The following is a 25,087-nucleotide window of genomic DNA, read 5'->3' on the forward strand; positions in this document are numbered from 1 at the left end:
ATATGGTATAGGCTGTTCACGTTAAGAAGAGAATGACGTCATTTTTGGTAATTTTGTATATACAACATAACAACGTTAAAATTCCCACTGAAATGCGTTCAACAGCAATGAAACTAACATTTCATTTTGTAAGTTGTTTAACTGATAGTAAAATTTCAGACGTTGCCTAATCGAAAAAAACTCGAAAACTGTCAGTCTTTCTTTTTTTTCAGAACTAATCATTTCTTTTGATAAGACCTGCGTATATTCAATATGTCTAAAGCATTGTCGAAATACTCTCAAAAAATACTAAAAGTAAGTTAGGATAATAGCAATAAAACATATCAACAGTACAACAAAATTTGAAAGTTCGAAATATTGTACATGTTGGCATCGCCATAACTTGTCATCTTGTGACGTCATTGTCTTCTTAAGGTGAACAACCTATAAAGTACAATTAAAAAAAAGAATGTTTTTATTTTAACCTAACTTTGGAGAGCCTCGAGAAATAATTCTTTCATCAATTCCATACATGACCTATTTGTATGAGAAGACGTTGTCGCCTCTACTTTATCACAATCATAAATAACAAAAAAATAGTATAAATAAATAACATTTTTATTCTCAGAACAAAACTCGGAAATAAAATTCCTTAATTTTGCATAAAAAATAATTTTTGTGTCTAATTATTGACTAACTATAACAACTTGATTTCTTACAGCTAGTATACCTATAATACATTTTTACAATCTTCTGAATATTTTGTTGAATTTTCAATACTGCCACTATATCACTATTGGCATTGATTTAAGGAAAAATGTTTTTTCATTTACCTACAATTCTTCAACACTATCAATGCTCTTTCCACCTTCATCCAAGGTTTGAAGAATTTGCAAATGTTTAGTGAACATATCTGTAGCAGACTTTTCAGCTTTACAAAATTTTATGTACTCGTCACAAAAACTATTTCGAATTTTCTCTAGATCACTTTTCAATTTCTCAATGTTGTTCATGTAAGATGAAATACTCTTGATACTTTTTTGATATTTCGCTTCTAATTCTTCTTTAAATTGCTTCACCTGCAATAAGAGTTCCTCTATATTTTTGAGGAAGACCATCTTACAACTTTCATATTCAACTTGCCTTTTTGAAAGCAAATACTCAGTTTCTTTCAAAAGTTTGTCTTTCTGAAATTTGGACTGACTAACAGTTGTCAATTTTGTGTCATGAAGTTTTTCAGTATTTACTTCCAAGTCGTTCAATAGTTCTTCATTGGTAATAAAATTTTTCACAACCTCAACATTGAATTCAGACACGTCTGGTAATCTTTTAATGCACGCTTGATAATGTTCTAATATGCTGTTTTCATGTAATAAGATGTCAGCCATATTCACATCATCATTACTAAGAGATTTGATTTCATTCTCAAGGTTGTCTAACATTTGTAAAAGTGTCTTGTGTTCACTTTCGGTGATGGTTTGTTCAATAAATTTTTTTTCTTGTAATTCCAATCTTTCGAAATCATATTCCTCCTTTTGCAGCTCCCTCTTCATCATCTCAATTTGCTTTCTCTTATCATCATTACTTTTATCTTTTTTGGCTTTGAGCTCCATATACTCTTCTTGCAAACTTGTAATACATTTCAGATCATCATTCAGTTTATTGACACTCTCAAGCAACTCTGCTTTTTTGGTTGCCGCTTCATTAATATTACTCATGAGATTTTGATGGTCTTCTTCCATCCTGACGCTGTCTCCTTTCTTTTTGCAAATATCTGATCCTAGCCTTTCAGTTTCTTCTAAAATTTGTTCTACGAAGGAGAGGAAGTGTATACAAATTTTGAATAGGTTTTTAGTTCGTACAACTGTTGGCTCATAAATGTCTCCATGCAAAAATTTCATGCCAGCTTTCTCAAAAAGTGTTGACATTTGTGACATTTTTTGGAACAAGCGTTCTTCTGGGTCCCCTGATTCAGAATCTGTATCGAGCAAGTTTAGAGATGTACCAGCAATGAATGTAGCTCTCTCATGAAATTCCGAAATGAACTTGGAATAGAATCTGAAAACTATTTCCGGGGTGGGACGAAGAATATCTTCCTTGGATATTTGGAATTGGGGAAAACCTCTCATGTGGGATAAAATATATTCAGCATCATCTGTATTCATTTTTCTGTAACGAAACATAGGAAATTGATATATGGATACTTATTAATACATTGAATATACTACTATTTTCAATTTTTCATTTAACAAATACCTATCAAAAATTTTCAGTTGGAACTCAGGAAACAAAAAAGGCTTTAATAGTTACAGTTTAATAGCCTAGCTTAGTTGATACCTTCGAGATTACAGAAAACTTGCCATTTATTAATGAAATACTTACAATTCTAGTTGAATATAATTATAGCGACAATAACTGACAAAATTTCAAATATGAAATAAAATATACAGCAGTCTTTCTCTCTCTCTCTAAATTCATTGGACATTGCTTACCACTTGGGCGCATTTGTCCAGGCTCCTCTTATGAAAATTGACAGGAGCTTCGTCGGAGGGCGCAGCGGTCTTACTCGAAGTAATGCTGCCACCCCTTTTTTGTCGGTTATCGGTTCCGATATTCTGTGACAGAATCTCAACTATTTACGACCACTGCTCTAGAGAGAGGCATACAAAAACCATCTAGAGACAGCAACGCATGTGCAAATAAGTATATAGTACATGAGCTTATCAACATGAAAACATTTCAATATTAGCATATTCAATAATCGAGTCGTTTTTGTAGTTGACTATGTTTTCTTCGATTGTGAAAAATCACCTTCGTTTCTGTCCTTTCACTCTCAATTCAGTTCTCTCAAAAAAACATTATTGCTGACTCTAAATATTTCGGCAATAATCGACCTAGTTTAATGGCTTCCAACATTATAGAACAAATATCACACAAAGTATGAAGTAAGGCAATAAAGTAGGTTGATGTACTAGGTGATTCAATGTTAATAACTCTGGATAGGACTGGATAGGAAATGAAATATTTCTATTTGACACAATTCTATTATGTGAAATACAATTTTTCTACTAGCTTATGTGCATCACTCATCGCCGAGAGGGCGCTTACAACTTTTTCTCAAATAGAACAGGAAGTCTTGTGATAATTTGTTTGATAGGCATTTCAATTCTCTATCCATTTTTTATATTTGAAAATCAATCCAACCGTTCTTCAGTTTTGTATTAGTTTTGATGATTTAAAAACGATAACTATCTGAACTCACTTCAGCTCATTCCAGTAAATGTTCAAATTGATTACCGTTCACTTCCTGACATAATGAAGTTTGTTTACAAATCCATTATGGAACGTTTCTATGGTTTTTTATCGACCTTTTTTGGGTATTCTTTACCTTCCACAATGTTTCGGAGACCAAAATCTGCCTCTGTCTCCAGAAATGGACAAAAAAATTCTAAGATGTTTGCAGTTATTCCTTTTGATTATTTATTTCTTAACTTCTTCGACAGATGTCAAAGGAGTTTTGAAATATGAAATTATGTCAATCAACAACATTGACATAGAGAAAAATGAAAGATGGTTCCATAAACATCACTAATTTACAGTGTATCCAATAAATATGTGACGGAAAAAACTTTTTTCGAATAGAATATCTCAGATAGTTTCACTCGACTGAATTTATCGAGTGGAGTGCTTCTCAAAAATATAGGGTTGTTTGGGTTTATACCGAGTGGTTAAGAAGTTGTAGGGAAATTTATATCAAAAAATGGGTTCATTCAGATGGAATGAGGCCATTTTTCAACCAAATATCCTTGGGAACAGTGTATTTTTATTTCGTCTTCATAAGTTTACCGAACGGCGCTTTTTATATACAGGGGTAAACAAAACTCACGATCAGGTTTTTTCAAATGGAACATCCTGAACACTGAGCCATCCCAGAATAGTCCACTATGGTCTTTAGAAAATGTAGAAATAGACTACTTCATTTCTATCGAAAATTCATTTAATTCTTGAGGAAAGTATGAAAAAGTGATTAATTGAATCTATTTACAATTTCTCTTAGAACTTCAATCTTCATCTTGTAGTAGAACAGAAAACTTCATTGAATCAATCTATTTTCTCAATAACTACGTTGGTTTCTCGCAGTAGGCTAATTCCTTACCAAGATAAAAGAAAACTAAGAAATTAGAGGTTAGGAATAGGAACGTCCCATTCCTGCTCCTGCAGAAATGTATCAGTTGTAATTTTACTCAGTCGTCACAATCATCGATAACTTTTATTGTCTTCTTTCCACATTTCGTTTACTCTTCGTGCTTCAATCTTTCTCTGTTTCTTGAAACATCTTTTTCGAAAAATCTGAATTCGTATATACCTTGTATCAGGATATTGTACTGCATATTATTCTACTGACCGGAAGCAGCTTATGTTACATCTACTTGGAATGCAGATCATTTTCTTTCTATCAAATCACCTTTGAAATATTTGAATGTTACAGGAATTGTCAAAAAACATGACATTCAACTGTTGAGCAGGTGAATTTATAATTGAAATTTACTCTTTTTTATTAGCCAATAGAATAAATGCTGTATATATATATATATATATATATATATATATATATATATATATATATATATATATATATATATATATATATATATATATATATATACACAACCAGAGACTTTTTGGAGGCTTAAAGAAAAATTTGAGGAAGCAGGCAGTGTTGAGCATAAGAAAAGGAAAATAGTAAATAATATTGCAACAAATGTAGAAAATGAATTAGCGGTAATGCTTTCAGCAGTTGAAAAATCTTCATGTGAGTATGAGGGAAATTGCAAAAGAATTGAATATATGTCACACTTCCCTGAACAGAATGTTTTATGAAAAAATTTCATCCAGAAACTCTATTATGATACCAGAGATTGATATTGAGAAAATTTATTGAATTCAATTAGCGATGAACCGAATAATTCTAAATATGTTTTGTTTTCTGACGAGTCCAGATTATTTGAAAGTAAAGGATGGTAAATACACATAATATGCACTACGACTCAACATTGGATGAGAGAAGTCGATAAACAAAACAGATGGTAGATAAATGTTCGGGGGAACATAATTGGGGATTAGGTCATAGGACCATATTTCTTTGACGGGCGTCTGAATGGAGAAATTCATAGAGGATGTATTGATAGACACACGGCATAGATTATATTATCAACATGATGATGAGCCTCCCCACAACCAAAATTGAGTAAGGAGGTTTTTGAACAGGAGGGGTAGGAATAAATGGATGAGAAAAAATGGACCTATTCACTGGCCAGCACAATCCCCAGACATCACGCCCTTAGAATCCAACTAAGGGGATATGCAAAAGGAGAGATCTATCGAAAGAAGACCAGAAGACACGAAGAATAGATTAGAGAAGTTTTTTGGTATATTACAATAACGACTTTATTTGAAGTTCGAAGGGAACTTTTTGACTTTAGTACAAAATGAAAGATTGTTCGAACATCTACTGTAAAATTGTATATTTTCTAATTGTTTGTTTTCATTTGTTACTTGTTTTTTCCAGCACTCAAAAAAAAACATTATTGCTTTTATTTAATGACTTTTCCATAGTTTCCATAGATACATGTCCGATGGAAATGAAGTAGTCAATTCCTACATTTTCTGAAAGCTCATAGTGTGGATTATTCTGGGATGGAACTATGTACAGGGTGTTCCACTTGAAGAAACTGAAAAAAAGTAATCCCGAGTTTTGTTCACCCTGTATAGAAAAAGCGCCGTTCGGTAAAGTTATGAAAATGAAATAAAAATACACACTCCTCAACGATAACTGTTTAAAAAATTTCCTCATTCCATTTGATCAAGATATTTAATGTTGAATGAATCCATTTTTGATATAAATTTCACTACAAATTCTAAACCACCCGGTAAAAACCCAGCACTCTACCGAAAAAAATCAATCGAGTGAAAATATCTGGAGAATTCTATTAAAAAATACATGAGTATTTGGTATATTGGAAATAATCATTTAAACATAAATTTCATCAATCTCTACAACTTTTTCCCGAAATATTTTTTTGTATCTATAATAGGCCAGCAGCTATCGTGCACCCACCAATAGTTGATACATACTACGTACATGGTTTTCCAAGAGGGACTTCCAAACATTGACAATTGATAACGACCATCTTGTTGAAGCCACATCTGTCAAATTAGTTGTCATTTATCATTCTGTTTTGCCAAATCAACATGGACGAATACATCATTTAACAGAACGTGCAAAAAATAAAATTGTTCTATCAAAATGGGTGTTCTGTTCGGGCAACGTACCGCGCGCTTCGCCCATTTCACGGTTGTCTTGATCGTCCTACGTAGAGGATTATTCGCAATGCAGTGAGTCCACGGGTTCAGTAAACGATCGACCAACACCCGAACGTCGACGAAACGCAAGATCTACCGAAATCATCGCTGTTGTCTGTAGGTTTGTTCTGGTTTCAACATCTGAAACTTTGTAACCTGCGCAAGACATGATGCGTACATGCAAAAAATCTGAAGCAGTTCGAAATAGTCTCGGACTCTTGGTTAAACCAGAACGCATTTTGAGGAGACCACTGTGCCACCTATCGTATAATATGAAGAGATGAAGACGAGAAAATACTGTTGATGATGTTCATTTTGTAATGTAGCGTATCCTTGTAGTCAGTTCAAATGTTATCTAACCTCAATAATCAATTATTCAAATCGATTAATAAAAAAAAACATCTTAGAAAATATCCCAAACAAATTTCCACATGACTGCGTATGAGCAACGGGAACAGTTCTCAACAGAGAACTATCGAGTACTATCGATAGTCTTGACCATCGATAGTATTCAATAGTTTGACTTTTGACTATCGATAATTATTGATAGTTTTCGATAGTAAACTATTTTTTTAAGTTTCATGACGTGAACCTGGTGGTGATCGTGATCTTATCAATTTGTAGTCCTCGTCCTCAGTACATGAAACTGGTGAAATTCTTCCTGTAAAAAATCACCTTGTTAAAAACAAATACTTCTAATATAAAGTGCAAGCTAAAATAATCAGCCAAACAGACATTATAATCATTTTTAATTACCTTTTGCCTTGCTCGTACTTGCACCATGTTCTTTTATTAAAAATTTGTCTATTTTTATTAAACGTACAAATTAAAAGCCGAAGAAAAATAAAAATGCAACTACAACTAAAACAAAACAAACCATAAAATGTATACATTCGATGACTGGATGGACTTATCCTATTATGACAAATGAAACTGATGAAACAAGTTTCATCTTTCTCTTCTTTTCTCACTTTTGTTCTAAATAATGTTATTTTCTACTCTTTTTTTCACTTCTTTCAATGTGTCATTCATGTCAACGGTCAATATCAAGTAAAAAATGTCAAGATACGTTGACATCACTCACATAACACAACTATCGAATACCATCGATAGTCTAAAAATATAATCGATAGTGTTCAATAGTTGAAACTATCGATAATTATCGATAGCGCCATCGATAGTTCTCGACCCCTGGTTCAAGACAGTTTAGGATCATTTTGCAGTCGAAACTGGTACAGAGGATTCGTCAATTCGAACACATCCTCAATAAACCAGAACGCTCTATATCTACTGGGCATGATCCTGACGTCATAGAACCTGAATTTCGTAGAACCAGAACAAACCTTGTGGCACGGAGGCAGTCGATTTCGCGTCGCTCATAGGAACTCAGCCTTTCGCAAACCCCAACTTGGCAAAATTTTCCATTGTGACTTGGCCCTGCACCTATACAAAATTCAACTGACCAGGGAACTGTAGGTGAACGAACACAGACAACGACGTGTGTTCGCTGAATGGCTGACCCTAATTTTCATCGAAAAATCATCTTCAGCGATGAGGCCCATTTCTGGATGAATGGGTACAAACAAAATTGGACCATAACAATCCAAATGAGATCCAAGAGCGTCCAATACATCCCAAGAAAGTCACTGTTTGGTGTGGATTTTGGGCTGGTGGCGTCATCGGTCCATATTTTTTTGAGAACGACGTTGGCCAGGCCACCACTGTCAACGGCGAGCACTATAGGTCGATGATTACTAACTTATTTTGGCCTGAATTGGATGATCTGGACACTAACGACATGTGTTTTCAACAGGACGTCGCTACGTGCCACACAGCTCATGCCACACTGGATATTCTGGACGAGCGATTTGAAGGCATAGTCATCTCACGTGGAGGTGATGTGAACTGACCACCGAGATCGTGCGATTTAACCCCGTTGGACTCTTCATTTTGGGTTTTTTTCAAGTCGCAGGTGTATGCTAATAAGCCACAAACCACAGCGGTCTTCAAAGCCAACATAACCTATGCTATCGGTCAAATTCAACCTGATTTATGCGTCAGAGTCATAGAAAATTGGACTCTTCGGATGTGCTCCACCCAGAGAAGCCGTGGCGGACTTTTGAACGATGATATATGCCACACAAAATGCCATCAATAGATCTTTCAAACGAATAAAGAATTTCGTTGATATCTCACACACACACTTCAATTTATTGAAATTTGAAGATAAGAAGCGCTAAATGAAATACCCTATACAGGGCGTTCCAACGAAAACTTGACCCCCCTGTAAGTCAGAAACGGACGTGTAATCTAAAATTTCAAAGTAAACGTCAATTTTTATTTTCAGGGAGACTAATTCTGATATGGAAATCATACTCGAAACTTCACCCACCTGCGGTCAGCAACTATCTCTCGTATTTTTTCAAAGGCAGGAGGGTCGAGTGATACATTATTTGAAAGGTGTTTTGTCCCTCTATTACTTCTGTAATTTTTTTCGAAATTGGTTCATTCGTTATTGAGAAATTGAATGTTAAACGTTTTATTTAAGAAAAAACAGAAAATTCGTTGTCGTTCATTTTATTGAGGAAATCAACAAAAGTGTTATCAACCACAACACAATCAAGGAATAGAGTGTTCAAAATGGTCTCCATTTAGTTCCATACAATAATACAGTCTACTCTGTCTGTACATTATTCAAGATATCCGGAGTCAGCAATCGGCATTCCCGAACAGTTCTCATCGTTAGTTTTTTGTTGAATCTAGTTGTCGCAGAACAAAAAGTAGATAATTGACCACTGTCACTTCTTCACGAATTATTATTCAGTCATCCTTGTTCACTGTGTTCCAACATGGTTTATTCCACTGAAGAAAGAATAAAAATTGTTGCAATCTATTATCGAAATAATGAATGTGCTAAAGCTGCTGCAAGAATTAATAATATGAATCATCCAGATTACAACGTGAGCCATCAATATGTTAAACAGTTAATGGATAAGTTTCGAACTTCATGTTCTGTTCACAACAGAAAACATGTTGTATCCCGTCTACAAATTCCACCCTTTTAAAAATAAGGCTAGTTCAGAAATTAAACGAAGATGATCCTGATCGTCGACTTTTTGTGAGGTGTTCAGCGAGAAATTGACCAATAACCCAAACCTATTATACAATACAGGTTTTTCAGACGAAAGTTCTTTCATGTTGAATGGTGAAGTGAATAGACATAATTGCTGGAGCGATGAGAATCATCATTTGGTGATGGAAATACATTCACAAACTCCACAAAAATTGAATGTCTGGGCCGACATTCTTGGATCGACAGAAGGGGAGTGGCCAGCTAGATCACCTGATCTCACACCATTGGACTTTTTTCTGTGGGGACACCAGTAGTCGAAAGTGTACTCTACTAAGTCTACAAATCTAGAAGACCTGCGACAGAGAATAGCTCGGGAATGCCGATAGCTGACTCCGGACATCTTGAATAATGTACGGATTGCTTTCCAGAGTAGACTGTATTATTGTATAGAACTAGGTGGAGGTCATTTTGAACAATTTATCCGTTGATTTTGTTTTCACTGATATTTTATTTGTTGTTGTCCTAATTAAAATGAACGACAGCGAATTTTCTGTTTTTTCTTGAATAAAACGTTCAACACTTAATTTTTCAATAACGAATGAACCAAATTCGAAAAAAATGCAAAGGTAATAAAGGGAAAAATACCTTTCAAATGATGTATCACTCGACCCCCCATTCCATTGAAAAAATAGGGGGGATAGTTGCTGACCGCAGGGGATGAAGTTTCGGATATGATTTTCATAACAGAATTAGTCCCCCTAGAAATAAAAATTGACTTGTTCTTTGAAATTTTCATTTACGCGTCGGTTTCTGACTTACATGGGGGGTCCAGTTTTCGTTGGAATGCCCTGTATATAAAATTCATGTATCATATAAAACGACTAAACGGGATTTTTTGGAATGTGTTTCGAATGAGTGAACTATCATTCATCTATAGTATTTGAAAAAAAAGTTATTTGAGTAGTTGCAGACATTTCCAGAATATCGTTTTTCTTCTACGTATCTCCATGACTATATTATCATGATGGAAAAAGTTACCCACACATGTTTCATTTTCCAAACTACACGACGGCGACGCGACAAAGAGCATAATCTCCAGCGCCATTTAGAGGCAATCTTGCGAAGGGCCTCCATGTATCCTTATGTTTGCGAAACTAAGATGGCATTAATCCTTGATAATCGGCTTACATTCGAAGCAAATCCTTACAAAACAGTCCTGGTGATTTGGGCTCCTCGGTTATATTAGTCCCAATTACCTTAGTAATTGTTCCAAGGAGTAGTGAAGGAGATCTTATTGAGAATCGATCCCTCAACGCAGATTAACGTTGTAATTAACTATCGTTAAATAGTAGTTATCAGAATATTATACTCATCATAGGATTCTCTGTATCTAACGATGGGAAAAATTAAGAAAAATCACAAAAAAAATATTTTTTTGAGATTGATTTTTGGAAAAAAACTTCTTTTGGTTCTCTACTTTTTCACTGATACATGAAGACAAGGAAAATTTCCAGCGGAAAATATATCATTTTCAATGGAAAAATTTCAACTCATTCGAAGACTTTTGTATACCGTCACTTTAGTTACAATTTTGTTTGAATTAAAAGCTTCATGACATTCGAGCTGTCTAGTTGAATGCCTTTTACAGATCTTGCAAAAATATTTTTTTAAGCATTGTTTCCCAAAAATAATGTACAAAAATAATTTATCATTTCAGAAAATAAATTACGAGTACGAGTACGAGTTTGAAGCAATAATGAACCTGTCTTTACACCGAGCGAAAGTAAAGAGAATGTACCAATTTTTTTTGTAGCTGTTTATCAAAACATTATCAAAAAAATCCTTCAATCTTAATAAATTTTGAACGAGTTTAACAAATAAAAATGTTAATTTGTTTGTGATATAGCCTCATATTCGCATGAAGAGTTTACTACATACTGAATTTGACGCATACAAGGACTAGTATGATCAGCTTTTACTTTACATCATGCGTGCTTCTCAGGAAAAATTGGGTTTCTGGATGTGTTCTATTAGGTTGTTTCAAAAGTTTTGTCCATTGCAATGTCATTTGTTTCTGTAGCTCCATATTTCAATGAAAATCTATTCTACTGTGCCTTGTTATACAGGGTATTTCAAATTCGATCCTCACCATTGAGATCTCGGAAACTCTGAGAGAAACGAAGATGGTTGAATTGGGGCAAAGTTGCGCATTTACCTGACTAATAATATGCCGTTGAGAAAGTTCTGAAATTCCGATGGATTCGAAAATAAATTGCACTTCCACATTGCCACTTTTTTCCTGCTTCATAATGGTGTTTTCAGACATTTCGTCTTCTGGCCACCACCATCAAATTTATTTTTTCTTATGAGTGCTACATTGGATTCTTTCTGTTTTGAATAGAACCAGATTTTACCTTTTCATGTTCATCGACATCGAGGGTGCCTTTAATAATGCATCCACAGAGTCCATCACCAAAGCTGTAGATAGAAAAGGGGTTCCAACCCTCCTGTGTAAGTGGATAAATGCCAGTATGGAAACAAGGGTAATCATATCATCCATAGGCGAAACCACAGTCACAGCTAGAGCTGGCAAGGGGTGTCCACAAGGAGGGGTATTATCGCCCCTACTGTGGGCTATCCTAGTGGACGAACAACTAGGAGAACCACCCCAACAGCCGCATTAGAAGTCTTGCTGAACCTAACGCCACTACATCTATATATTCAAGGGGAAGCCAGGTCAGTCATCAGTAGACTGACCAGAGGGCAAATTCCTATAAGCATGCTGCACGGTAAAAGGTACAACGAGCTAAACAAAGAGTTGGAAAACGACCCCATAATGGGAATGCCATCGAATGAGATGCTTCCCCAGTATAGCTTCGGAAATAACTTCAAAACAATTATAACAGGCAGAGAGGCATGGAAGGGAGGACCTCCAATTAATGCAGAGATTGCCTGTTACACAGACGGCTCAAAAACTGAAGAAGGTGTAGGTGCAGGAATCTATATAACTAAACCAAAGACAAAAGTCTCACTAACCTTAGGTAAAAAAGTGACGATATTCCAGGCAGAAACAGCAGCAATACGTCACTGCGCAAAAGAGTTACTAAGGCAAGAGTTTAAGGAAAAGACTATTGCAATATACTCTGATAGCCAAGCAGCTATAGAAGCAATTAGCTCCATGTAGGTCAATTCCAAACTGGTCTGGAACTGCCTAGAAAAGCTACAAGAACTAGGTAGTCAAAACAGACTGTCATTAGCCTGGGTACCAGGCCACACAGGATACAAGGGCAACGAAGAGACGCTCCCCCATTGGCCCAGAACCCTTTTGTGGTACAGCAAAAGCGCTGCGAAAAACTGGTAACAGCAACTGGAAGGAAAAACAATCTCAAACATGGTGGAATAAGGCGCCGGGTATGAGACAGGCCAAAGAGTTCATTAAAGAGCCATCGCCAAAATTCACGGAGTACCTACTAAGTCTGAATAGGCGATCAACTAGAGTTCTGGTCGGGCTATTGATGGGACACTGTAGACTCAACAAACACATGACAACATCGGACTGGCAGACACAGCCCTATGCAGGCTTTGCCAAGAGGATAAGGAAACCTCCGTACACATACTATGCTATTGCGAAGGTCTGTCAAGGATAAGGTTTGCAACATTAGGGGAGGAAAAACCACAACCCTCTCAATAAATGGGGAACTTGAGGTCTGGCCTATGGAGTCTAGTTACAAGGACGGGCCTAGACAAGGAACTCTAGCATACATGAGGGCACACACAAAAGATCTGCAAAGGTCGCAGTGTAGTGGCTGTTCAGCACAGAAGCCCCATATTAATCTAATGTAATCTACCTTTTCAATGATGTATCATAAGTTATCATTCTTTTTCGAAAAATTGGACATACTGAAAAAAAATGTATTCTTATCATAATAGGCTTTGACTTTGATGTTTCTAAATTTGACTTTCAATTTGTTACACTCAATGACATTTTGTTATTGTAGATGTCAATGAATTTTTGGCGAAAAATGGCTTTTACGAATGAAGAAAAAAGATATATGATACAAATTTATTACAAATACGATAGAAACAGTGTTAGGACATCGGAAATTTATTTAAACTTGTACCTTTCAGTCAGGTAATTGGATACACGTCTGGTAGTGTGCGGTGGAGCACCGTCATGTTGAAACCAGATGTTGTTATAGTTAGCCAAAGGTAAATCATCCAAATAGTCATCGAAAATCAACATTAAAAACTGGTGATAAGTTTCTCCATTCAAAATTCCGTCAAATAAATGAGAACTCAAAATTCTGTCTTTGTAAATTCCTGCCCGCACGTTAATACTAAATTGCACTTGAGGTCGAATTTCTCGGAACTGCCTGGGGTTGTTTATGCTCCAATTGTGTTCGTTATTTCCGTTGAATATCCCACAATTCATAAAGTGATTTCATCTGTCCAAATTACATTTTCCAGGAAAACAGGAAAATCAGGTCTTCTTATTAGCCAATTTCAAAATTCTAATCGCCTTTCGGGATCACCTGGATGAAATTTTTGAGATATATGTATTTTGTAATATTTTAAACTGATTTTTTTGAGATGTCTCATTTCGGAGAAAATTTGATGTCTAACTTACCTTATACATACCCCATTTATTTTATCAAATTCTCTTCAGTTTCCTGGTCCATTCTGTCTCCGTATTTTTTCTTCGGCTTTTCAAATGAACCAAACTCGGCGAGATTTTGATCCGATAACTTGAACATAGTTCGATGTGATTGTCGTCTTTTGGGATACAAGTTTAAATACATTTCCGATGTCCTAATACTGTTTCTATCGTATTTGTAATAAATTTTTATCATATCTCCTTTTTTTCATTCGTGAAAGCCATTTTTCGCCAAAAATTCAATGACTTGTACAATTAAAAAATGTCATTGAGTGTAACAAATTGAAAGTCAAATTTATAAATATTAAAGTCAAAGCCTATTATGATAAAAAATAATTTTGTTTCAATATCTCCAATTTTTCGAAAAAGAATGATAACTTGTGATACATCATTGAAAAGGTAAAATCTGGTTCTATTCAAAACAGAAAGAATCCAATGTAGCACTCATAAAAAAAAATTAATTTGATGGTGCTGGCCAGAAGACGAAATGTCTGAAAACACCATTATGTAGCAGGGAAAAAGTGGCAGCGTGGAAGTGCAATTTATTTTCGAATCCATCGAAAAATAAAGTTTGAAAAAAATAAAAACCATTTTCCGAAATTTCTGTTTTTTCCGGATATCTCCGGATACACTCGGAATTTCAGAACTTTCTCGACGGCATATTATTAGTCAGGTAAATGCGCAACTTTGTCGCGATTTAAATATCATCGATCGAATTTGAAACACCCTGTATGAGGGTGAAGGTGAGGATGAGAGGGTGAGACCACCGAGTTGAAGCACCAATATCAATATCTAGGACATAGTTTATGAATAGAGTCCGCAAGTTTTCAACTATCAGGTTTGCAAATGATTTTGGCAAGGTGTGATAATCGTTTTTCATTTCTCTGAAAGTTACATTCACAGATCAGAAGACCATATATCATTTATCATTAAGATATATATTAATGGTGTGATATGCGAATATTTATTTCCTATACGGTATATACGGTATATATATATATATATATATATATATATATATATATATATATATATATACATACATACATACATACATACATAAATCGAGGACCGCCTGCCCGGTACTGACGATGCCCAATAGGCTGAAACAGCTGTCTACCGGTGGCTCTTAAATTGAAATCAATATGGGAATGATCAAAAAGTGCTTATCTATTCATTTTTGATTTTCATGGAATTTATTTTCCAGCATCTTGACTGCATTAACCTTTCTAGATTTCATATCATTTCTAGAAACATGTGGATTCGTTTTCCGATGGCATTTCAGGTTAGCTTCCCAAATTTCTGCTACCGCAGTTGTCGGTTGATTGGTCAAACCACCAACACTGACATAAAAACTTGGCAAGTTGACTTGGGTGTCACACCAATAGGTGGTTCCACTTATGTTTCGCTTGCGTTTACGCAGCTATTTTTATCAAGTACTTTCTTGGTTTTTCTCATTTTGTCTTCAATCGAGGACCGCCTGCCCGGTACTGACGATGCCCAATAGGCTGAAACAGCTGTCTACCGGTGGCTCTTAAATTGAAATCAATATGGGAATGATCAAAAAGTGCTTATCTATCTATATATATATATATATATATATATATATATATATATATATATATATATATATATATATTGTATATGTAGAATGTTTATATGAAGATATTGTAGGTCTCATCAATATTCTTTCTTTTATTGATACTTTACTATTTCTAATCATAAATGAGTTATTGGTTGATTCATTATAAATAGTCTAAATTTTCACGTTTGAGCTCAAACTTATTGGCGCCATTTCATTAACTAGAAATAATTTCAACATTTATTTTTTTTGTTGTTAACTCACGACCCATTTGCTCTCAAAAAAATACTGAGAAATCGTAGGCTCAGAGAATACCCAAAATAAATATAATTTAAAAAACGAAAAAACACGCTTTTAAAGAACATCGAACTGAAATGTTGAAAATATTTTTTTAAAATAAGCTTAAAACAATAACTAACAAAAAATACTAGTATTATTGTGAAAAAAGCGACGAGCGCTTGATATACAAAAAATATGGCACAAAGCGAGCACTTGTATTTTTCGTTCGTTATTGTTTTAAGCTTATTTTAAAAAAATATTTTCAACTTTTTAGTTCGATGTTCTTCAAAAGTGTGTTTTTTAGTCTTTTTAAACTATATTTATTTTATCTAAACTTTGGGATCAATCAGCCGTATATTGTTTAGAATCCTCCCTCTCCGATTCCGGAGAGGGAGGATTCCGGATTCCTCCTCGCAACGGAGGGTTACAAATAAGGCAGCAGGCGCGTGGGTTAATAAAAAAAAATCCTTTTTTCAAATGAAGAAATACATGTAAAGTGAATTCGAATGATATCAAGGAGGTTACGTACACCGACATCTGCCCGCGAATAGATCAAGCAATAATCTCGATATTTCAAGGAGGTTACGTAAAGCGCCATCTGCCCGCGAATAGATCAAGCAATAATGTCGATAATTCTGTCAAATACAGATACCGAGCTTGAGAGTTACAAGCAAACAAACAAACATACATACATACAAGTGAAGCTACTAAAAGCGTGTTAATAATAAAAGCGTGTTGATTAAAAAGGGTATATGATTGAATTGAAGAATTAATCACTGTGATATCCAAGTTTAAAGTAGACTCATGGAAATGGAAAAAAACTACTGACTACTGAGTTCATGATATTGCAAGAATACGTCAATGACTCGTTATTTTTGAATATTGACCTATTGTCTATAAATAATCACGATATTCATTCTCCATTTCAATATAAATCTTCAGAGACGTTTACAAAAGCGAAAATTCAATATTTGCATTCTCGATGAAAATTAACACAACTCCAGGAATACGGGATAAGTTAATATATACTCAAGCTGAATATAACATGTCTGTCATAAGTTTCGAAGACACTTCAAATAGTCCCCACAAATTTTCGTATAAACTTATCTCCTCTGTTTTTACTTGTTATTTATTCACTGGATTACGAGTCTAGAATTCACACAATCACTTCCAGACAATTATGGCACCCCAGATATTTTTCTGAACAAATTCATTATTAATGGTCTTTGTTCGGGCGTGAAGTATGTCTACTTATGTGTTAAAGATTAATGCAAGAAACCGGAAAGAACAACAAATCACAGAAAGCTCTCACAAAACTTTTGTTTCTAGCTCTCGAGCACGCTGAAGCGTCGAATTCTATTATTTCCGCAGTCTTGAGCACAAAACTTTCTGGATAAATAAAATATCTTCAGATTTATGAACAGCTTATAAACTCTGCTTTCGGTGTTATGAGGACATGAAACATATCTTGGCCGAGTACTTGATAAGCGACTTTTTCTCGTGCAGAAATTCAATCACGGAAATGTGTATCGTTTTGGTTTTGATGGTCACTTTAGAAAACAAAAATATTTTAAAATTCCTAGGAATATTTATTGATGACAAACTGAAATTTGATCTGCACATTAGAGCATTGACAAAAAAAACTAGCGGCGGGGTGTTATGTACTTGTAGTTGTCTCAAATGAACTGAGCACATCTACAGGGAAGATATACTACTCTATGACTGAGGCTCATTTGAGGTATGGAATTGCCTTTCGGGGATTTTGTAGTCAACAATTACTACAATCAGTGTTTTTACTACAAAAAAGGGCAGGTACATATACCTATGCAAAGCTCAAAAGCGTGAACCCTGTAGACCCTTATTTATCAGCAAGGGCATTTTAACCCTCACCTGCATTTTCATTCTAGAGCCTGTATGTTTAATATACATAAAACTTAATACAGTTGATACCACAAAACCAACCAGTCAAATGGAATATGTTAAAAGGCAAATATCGTAAAATAAAATACCTCTTCCTATTCCGAAATCTACTTTGACAAAGGACTCTCTGATTTACGAAAGCAAAAAACTATATAATCACGTATCCTCCAAAGTCAGAAATGAGAAAATTTATTACAAATTCTGAAAAATAATAAAGAAGCTCTACTATAATCTCGAGGAATTTTACAGTGAAACTCTGCTATGATTTTATTTTAGATTTGATTTTATTCTCAGTATGTACTATTTCATTTGCTTTTTTAGTGAATTTTTATGTGTCTTTTTTATATACCTACTCATTTTATTTATTACAAATCATGAAATTATAAAACAATAAAAATCAATTGGCGCTCCAGGGCGACTTCATTGACTCCAGTGGCGCACTTGCTTTTTCAGCTGCAGGAAAACCCGAAAAAACCTGCAGCACCACATTGTCTGAAGATCTTGATCTGCCAATGTCCTCTCTCTCATAAAACAAAATGTGGGGTGTCTCCAGAGGTTCCAATAAATTCAATACATCGCCAGAACATTTCGTGACACGACTATCGTCAAACTTAAACCAGTCCGTTTCCTCTTTGACCAAGGCGTAATAATGACCAAATTCAATGCCAGAACCACAGTGAACAATGACTGCATGAATATTATAATAGTGGTCTGCTAGATTGAAGTGTTCATCTATTTAGAACCTTCGTAAGAGTTTGGTGTTTACGTCAGAGGTTGAATCATGTTTGAAGATCATCAGTGTTATTATTAGATTGACTGGTGCCTCAGCTCTATTTGTTTCCTTATAACAGTTAGTTTGGCGCATGTTTGGCAATACAGTCGATGATCGCCTGTTAAAAGTTCCATTTTCAGATGTTTTAACAATAAGCTTTGCACGGACTGGTTATTAGTCATATTAGGAAACGCTAGTTGAAGTTCCAGAAATTCACGTTTGTTTTTGCTACCTCTTGAACATTTACTACAAAGTAAACAACTGAGGATTTTTCCAGCAAAAGATTCACATACACAAGACGAGATATACTGTACGGAATCATTCAATCCAGACCGGTGGGGAGTATTGATTCTGCTATTGTTTTGCTCACGAAGAGTATTCAACAAGAACCCCAAGAATTCGGAACAATCCTCTTGTCCTAACGAGTATCTAGTGGACTTCAAAGACTCCAGGAAATCGATTGGAGGACAATATGATACATTCTTACGAAACTGCAGCTGCATGAACATGTGTTTGAGTTTGGTGAATAAGTAGGAAACATATTCGTTCTCGTTCAGCATTAAAACCTCGTTCTTGAAATTCTTCGTCATGAACAACACTTATAAAATGCTATTTATGTAGCAGGTGTTTCCTGATTCGTAAGGAAGAACATGTTTCTATAATCTGCATAAGAACAGACAATGCTGCGGTTCCAGCAGACTTCGAACTTTCGGCTAGATGGGAATCCGCGACCGTGTCAACGCAAGTGAAGTCCCATACCACAGGTTTACCTTATTTCCATGGTATGAGAGACATACCATCTGCTCGTTTACCAGTAGTATAAGATTTGTTTGAAGGTGGTAGTATAAAGTGAAGTGGCGTTTGTGTCAAATTCAGTTATATTGTTACGGGCAAAAGTGACACACTTCAAGATGAATAAAGAAGGTGCCGTCAATAGGCCCTCTCTTAAGAAAATTGGTCTACAACTATCTTGAAAATCTATATTAAAAATTAGTCTCAGCAATCTTTTCTGAGCAACAAAAACTCGTGGAAATTCCCTTGCACATCCCCAAGAAATGATATTAAAGCTGATGTGAGAATAAGCCATAGAAAAGTAGACATTCATCAATCCAAAATTATCTAGAGTGTTTTCCAATTGTTTGATTGAGTAATATGCGGAATTGAGTTTGTTGCAGACCTTCTGAATATGACCGCTCCAGGTCAAATTTTCGTCTAAAGACGTTCCTAAAAACAAGACTTCGCTGGAAGATCGAATACCATTTATTGTGGAAGAGTCACTGCTGAAATTTTTCCTAATAAATGATTTCATTGAAACAGATTTAGATTTATTCAGAATAAGTTTGTTACGTTGACACCAAGCAGTGAATTTATCTATTATTTTATTTATTTTGTCTGACAACTCAACTTCGTTTTTGTCGACCACCGTAATTGCAGTGTCATCCGCAAACATGGTTATGTGACACTCAGAAAAGAATTCAGACAGGTCATTTATGAAATTGAGGAACAACAATGGTTCCAGGACAGAACCTTGAGGCACTCCTAGTTTTACATCTTTGGGACTTGATAAAATTCCATTGCAGCTAACTATTAGACTACGGTTTTCCATATATGATTTCACCCAGTTCAATAGATTATTTGGGAAACCTAGGCCTGCAAGTTTAATTATAAGAAATTCGGAAGAAATGGTATCAAATGATTTTGACAAATCGAAAAAAAGTGTTACAACTAGTTTATTCGAGTCAACCTGTGTGCTGGGTAAAGGAGGACTCCAGGAGGTCCGGGAGCGGACAAGATGGCCGATGTTGGGCCAGGAACTGGTGACGTTGAATTCAGGCAAGGATTTCGGACGTGGTAGGGCTTGTAATACTTTATTACTAAGCAAATAAAAATGTTTGATTACTAAGTCAGTATTCCGACATCGGTAGTTTTTCATGTCTGTAGTTATATCAGCTACCGTTTTTCAAAAAGCAAGAGGATTTTTCCACTTTTTGTAATCAAGAAATCATTTATGTATAGAAAAGTGGATAGCACAGTTCATCCTATTAGAGTTTAGGAATAAATTTGCGTCGAGAAGAGGTCTGCAGTTTTGTTATGTGAAAACGGTGTTTGATTGGATTGATTCTAGGCCAAGTTCTAATTCTCCCTCAAAACTGCGTGCTTGTTCATTACTGCTAATTATTGCGCTATACTTCTATTTACAACTATCGGCATGGGTTAAAAAATTTGACAATTTTGTGTCCAGAAACAATTAGGTAAATTTTCCATTATCTCGTCAGTGGGTCGGAATCAAGTAACATATCTAACCGTTTCAATAATTGGAATTGGGACAACGGCTCCCTGGAAACAGACAAGCACAACAAAATATAATTTTAGCCGGAACAAGTGGATATCTACTTGTAAATATCCCGCTGGATTATATTTTTCAAGAATATTTTAAACTCCATCCGAATTATTGAAATACGAAAGCGAATGGTTTAGCAATTCAAATAGGAGTGGAATGCATAATTAATACGATATTTTCAGGAAGAGTAAATAGAAAAATATAGATAATTTCATCTAATGAGAGTTGTTTTGTAATAGGAATCATTAACGGACTTCAAAGAAGCCTTTTTCATTTCTATCTTACGGTATTCAACTCGACTGAATAATTTTTCAATTAAATATAGTTTACAAATGGATCACTTTATGTACGACTCCAGGAAAACGGTAAAGGCATGGATTTTTTTTTATTTTTCTGAAGCCATACTATGTATAATAATGGTTTTGATATTATGTCAAATCTATTTTCCGTAGACGTTTCGTCTACTACTGTCATGGGCAGTCTCAACGAATTCTACCATTGGAATTGGTCTCTAGTTTCCATCGGTGATGGGCGTGGTTTCATTTTGATTGGTGAAATTAAATAGCCTTATTTGGGTGCAGTTAAGAACGGGCAGCTAGATTCATTGAATGTTAATTCCCTGTTCGCTTTTATTGAAATTTCCTCAGTGATCATCAATTTATATTGTCACCATAAATAATTTTCAATTGTAATCATCAGTTTCGTCCAGTAGTGTGAAATTACCCACAACTTCTCATCTACAGTTTATGACGAGGAACAATCGAATAAGATTTAGAATGAGATTTGCGAACAGTGTTGTCAGATTGAATTTTACCTGTATTTCGATGTTATCATTTTAAAAACACGATATATTATTGAAACATGTGGAATAAATGAGTCAGCATTCTACATAAACTCATTCTATCAGTCAGCTCTCCCTATATAAGCATTAATACCGAAAAACATGTAAAATAAGAGTATAATATTATTCAGAAAAAATTCATTTGTATCGAAACAGGTAGCGTATGGAAACTGGAAAATTGGTTTCTCCGTAAAAATTTTATGATTTGTAACTCAAAAGTATGTCATTTGAACTATCCTGCGTTGAACAATACCGAATGCCCAGGAAAGACTCATCCAAAAAATATCAAATTTCTCACTTATCTAAAAAAATTTGTTGATGAAAATTTCAGAATATATTCTTAGAAAGTATATCTAATCAAGTGTCTGAACAGATTTGCGTACCATATGTTCCTTCGGTGCGAAAAAAATAGTTCCTTATATTCGAAACTGAATTAATGAAAAAAATTGATTTCTCACTTATCAAAATTATTTTGCTGATGAAAATTTCGGAATATATTTTTGGAAAGTATGTCTATCGACGTGTTTGCACTGATTTGCGTACCATATGCTCCTTCGGTGCGAAAAAAAAATAGTTCCGTATATTCGAAACTGAATTATTCAAAAAAGTCAAACTTCTCACTCATCAAAAATAGTTTGTTGATGAAAATTTCAGAATGTATTCTCTGGAAGTATGTCTATCGATGTGTTAGAGCTGATTTGCGTACCATATGTTCCTTCAGTGTGAAAAAAAATAGTTCCATATATTCGAGACTGAATTATTAAAAAAAGTCAAATGTACTGTGAAATTTTCATCAATAAACTATTTTTATTTTAGTGAGAAATTTGACTTTTTTGAGTAATTCAATTTCTAATATAGAGAACTATTTTTTTTAGCACCGAAAGAACATATGGTAGCAAATCTGTTCGAACACGTCGATAGACATACTTTCGAAAATTATATTCTGAAATTTTGATCAACAAACTATATTTGATAAGTGAGAAATTTGACTTTTATGAATAAGTTAGTTTCAAATATATGGAACTATTCTTTTTCGCACCGATGCAACGTATGGTACGCAAATCTGTTCAAACACGTCGATAGATATACTTTCGAAGAATATATTCTGAAATTTTCATCAACAAGCTGTTTTTGATGAGTGAGAAATTTGATTTTTTTGAATAATTCAGTTTCGAATATACGGAACTATTTGTTATCGCATCGAAGGAACGTATGGTACGCAAATCTGTTCAAACACGTCGATAGACATACTTTCGAAGATTATATTCTGAGAATTTTGATCAACAAACTATTTTTGATAAGTGAGAAATTTGACTTTTTTGAATAAGTCAGTCTCGAATATATGGAACTATTTTTTTTCGCACCGAAGGAACGTATGGTACGCAAATCTGTTCAAACACATCGATAGATATACTTTCGAAGAATATATTCTGGAATTTTCATCAACAAGCTGTTTTTGATGAGTGAGAAATTTGACTTTTTTGAACAATTCAGTTTCGAATATACGGAACTATTTTTTTTTCGCATCGAAGGAATGTATGGTACGCAAATCTGTTCAAACACGTCGATAGACATACTTTCGAAGATTATATTCTGAGAATTTTGATCAACAAACTATTTTTGATAAGTGAGAAATTTGACTTTTTTGAATAAGTCAGTTTGGAATATATGGAACTTTTTTTTTCGCACCGAAGGAACATATCGATAGATATTCTTTCGAAGAATATATTCTGAAATTTTCACCTACAAGCTTTTTTTGATGAGTGAAAAATTTGACTATTTTGAACAATTCACTTTCGAATATACGGAACTATTTTTTTTTCGCATCGAAGGAATGTATGGTACGCAAATCTGTTCAAAGACGTCAATAGACATAGTTTTGATAATTTTATTCTGAAATTTTGATCAACAAACTATTTTTGATAAATGAGAAATTTGACCTTCTTGAATAAGTCAGTTTCGAGTATATGGAACTATTTTTTTTCGCATCGAAGGAACGTATGGTACGCAAATCTGTTTAAATACGTCGATAGACATACTTTCGAAGATTATATTCTGAGAATTTTGATCAACAAACTATTTTTGATAAGTGAGAAATTTGACTTTTTTGAATAAGTCAGTTTCGAATATATGGAACTATTTTTTTCGCATCGAAGGAATGTATGGTACGCAAATCTGTTCAAACACGTCGATAGACATAGTTTCGAAAATTCTATTCTGAAATTTTGATGAACAAACTATTTTTGATAAATGAGAAATTTGACCTTCTTGAATAAGTCAGTTTCGAATATATGGAACTATTTTTTTTTCGCACCGAAGGAACATATGGTACGCGAATCTGTTCAAATACATCGATAGAAATACTTTCGAAGAATATATTGTGAAATTTTGATCAACAAACTATTTTTGATAAGTGAGAAATTTGTCTTTCTTGAATTAGTTAGTGCTGACTCATTTATTCGACATGTTTCAATAATATATGGTGTTTTTAAAATGATAACATCAAAATAGAGGTAAAATTCAATCTGGCAACACTGTTCGCAAATCTCATTCTAAACCATATTCGATTGTCATTTGTCATAAACTGTGGATGAGAAATTGTGGGTAACTTCACCCACATGTCCAGTATTTGTGTTTCTTCGAACGACATAGTGTAGGAATCTTCGGCTACAGCTGATTTGTTGCTTTGTCTGATACGACCATTTTTCTTGTGTTCAGTCAGCTAAAAATGCCTTCAAAGGCATTTGAGAATCCAGTAACCTGAATATTCGGTTAATGATAGGGAAAGCACTGCGCATGTTCACCTGTTTGTATAAACTGTATAAAACATTTGTTTTGTTCCCATTCTCGAAGAGCTGAAAAGAAAGTATTATTTTTCATCCAGTCAAGGCATGTGAAGCGCATCTATAGAAGCGCAGAAGAGTCACATATTTTTATTGTTCTTTGAAACTCGAGATTTCGACTTCGATCTAGAAACTATGACTTTAATCTCGAAATTACGACTTTACACTGGCAGTTTCGATATTGAAGCCTAAATTTCGATTTTAAAGTCGTAATTTTTCATAAATCCAGTCCTTTCAACATCGATTTTCATTTAGAACCACTAGTATCGCCTAGGATATGAAAAATTCATCAAATAATTTACGTTCGACTTAACCAAACACATTGAAATATATTTTGAGGCTGAATAGTGAATATCGCATAAGAATGGACAATCGGCTCAATAATGAAGATATTCTACCATTTCAGAGCGATATGAAACTTTTTGTTTGGATTATACAAT

General features: G+C 34.5%; 1 protein-coding gene across 2 annotated transcripts; it reads right to left on the reverse strand.

Moving 5' to 3' along the window:
* Window positions 1-581: 581 nt before the first annotated feature.
* LOC111511100 (uncharacterized) lies at window positions 582-2,509 on the reverse strand. Of its 2 annotated transcripts, none has more exons than XM_023167102.2 (2): window positions 2,362-2,509; window positions 582-2,148 (listed from the first exon to the last, which is right to left on the reverse strand). In XM_023167102.2, the coding sequence occupies exon 2, from the start codon at window positions 2,142-2,144 to the stop codon at window positions 813-815; it is 1,332 nt and encodes a 443-aa protein (XP_023022870.2). In that variant the 5' UTR covers window positions 2,145-2,148; window positions 2,362-2,509; the 3' UTR covers window positions 582-812. The 2 variants fall into 2 exon arrangements, with proteins under 2 accessions (XP_023022870.2, XP_023022871.2); XM_023167103.2 differs by lacking the exon at window positions 2,362-2,509 and adding an exon at window positions 2,236-2,359.
* Window positions 2,510-25,087: the final 22,578 nt, after the last annotated feature.

The sequence above is a fragment of the Leptinotarsa decemlineata genome, unplaced genomic scaffold, assembly GCF_025532065.1.
Source record: "Leptinotarsa decemlineata unplaced genomic scaffold, Ldec_3_MD MMD2_tig00003736_RagTag_RagTag, whole genome shotgun sequence".
Classification (NCBI taxonomy): Eukaryota; Metazoa; Arthropoda; class Insecta; order Coleoptera; family Chrysomelidae; genus Leptinotarsa; species Leptinotarsa decemlineata.

Coding starts and splice junctions, on each gene's coding strand:
- LOC111511100 (XM_023167102.2), bottom strand. CDS start 2,144: ATGAATACAGATGATGCTGAATATATTTTATCCCACATGAGAGGTTTT.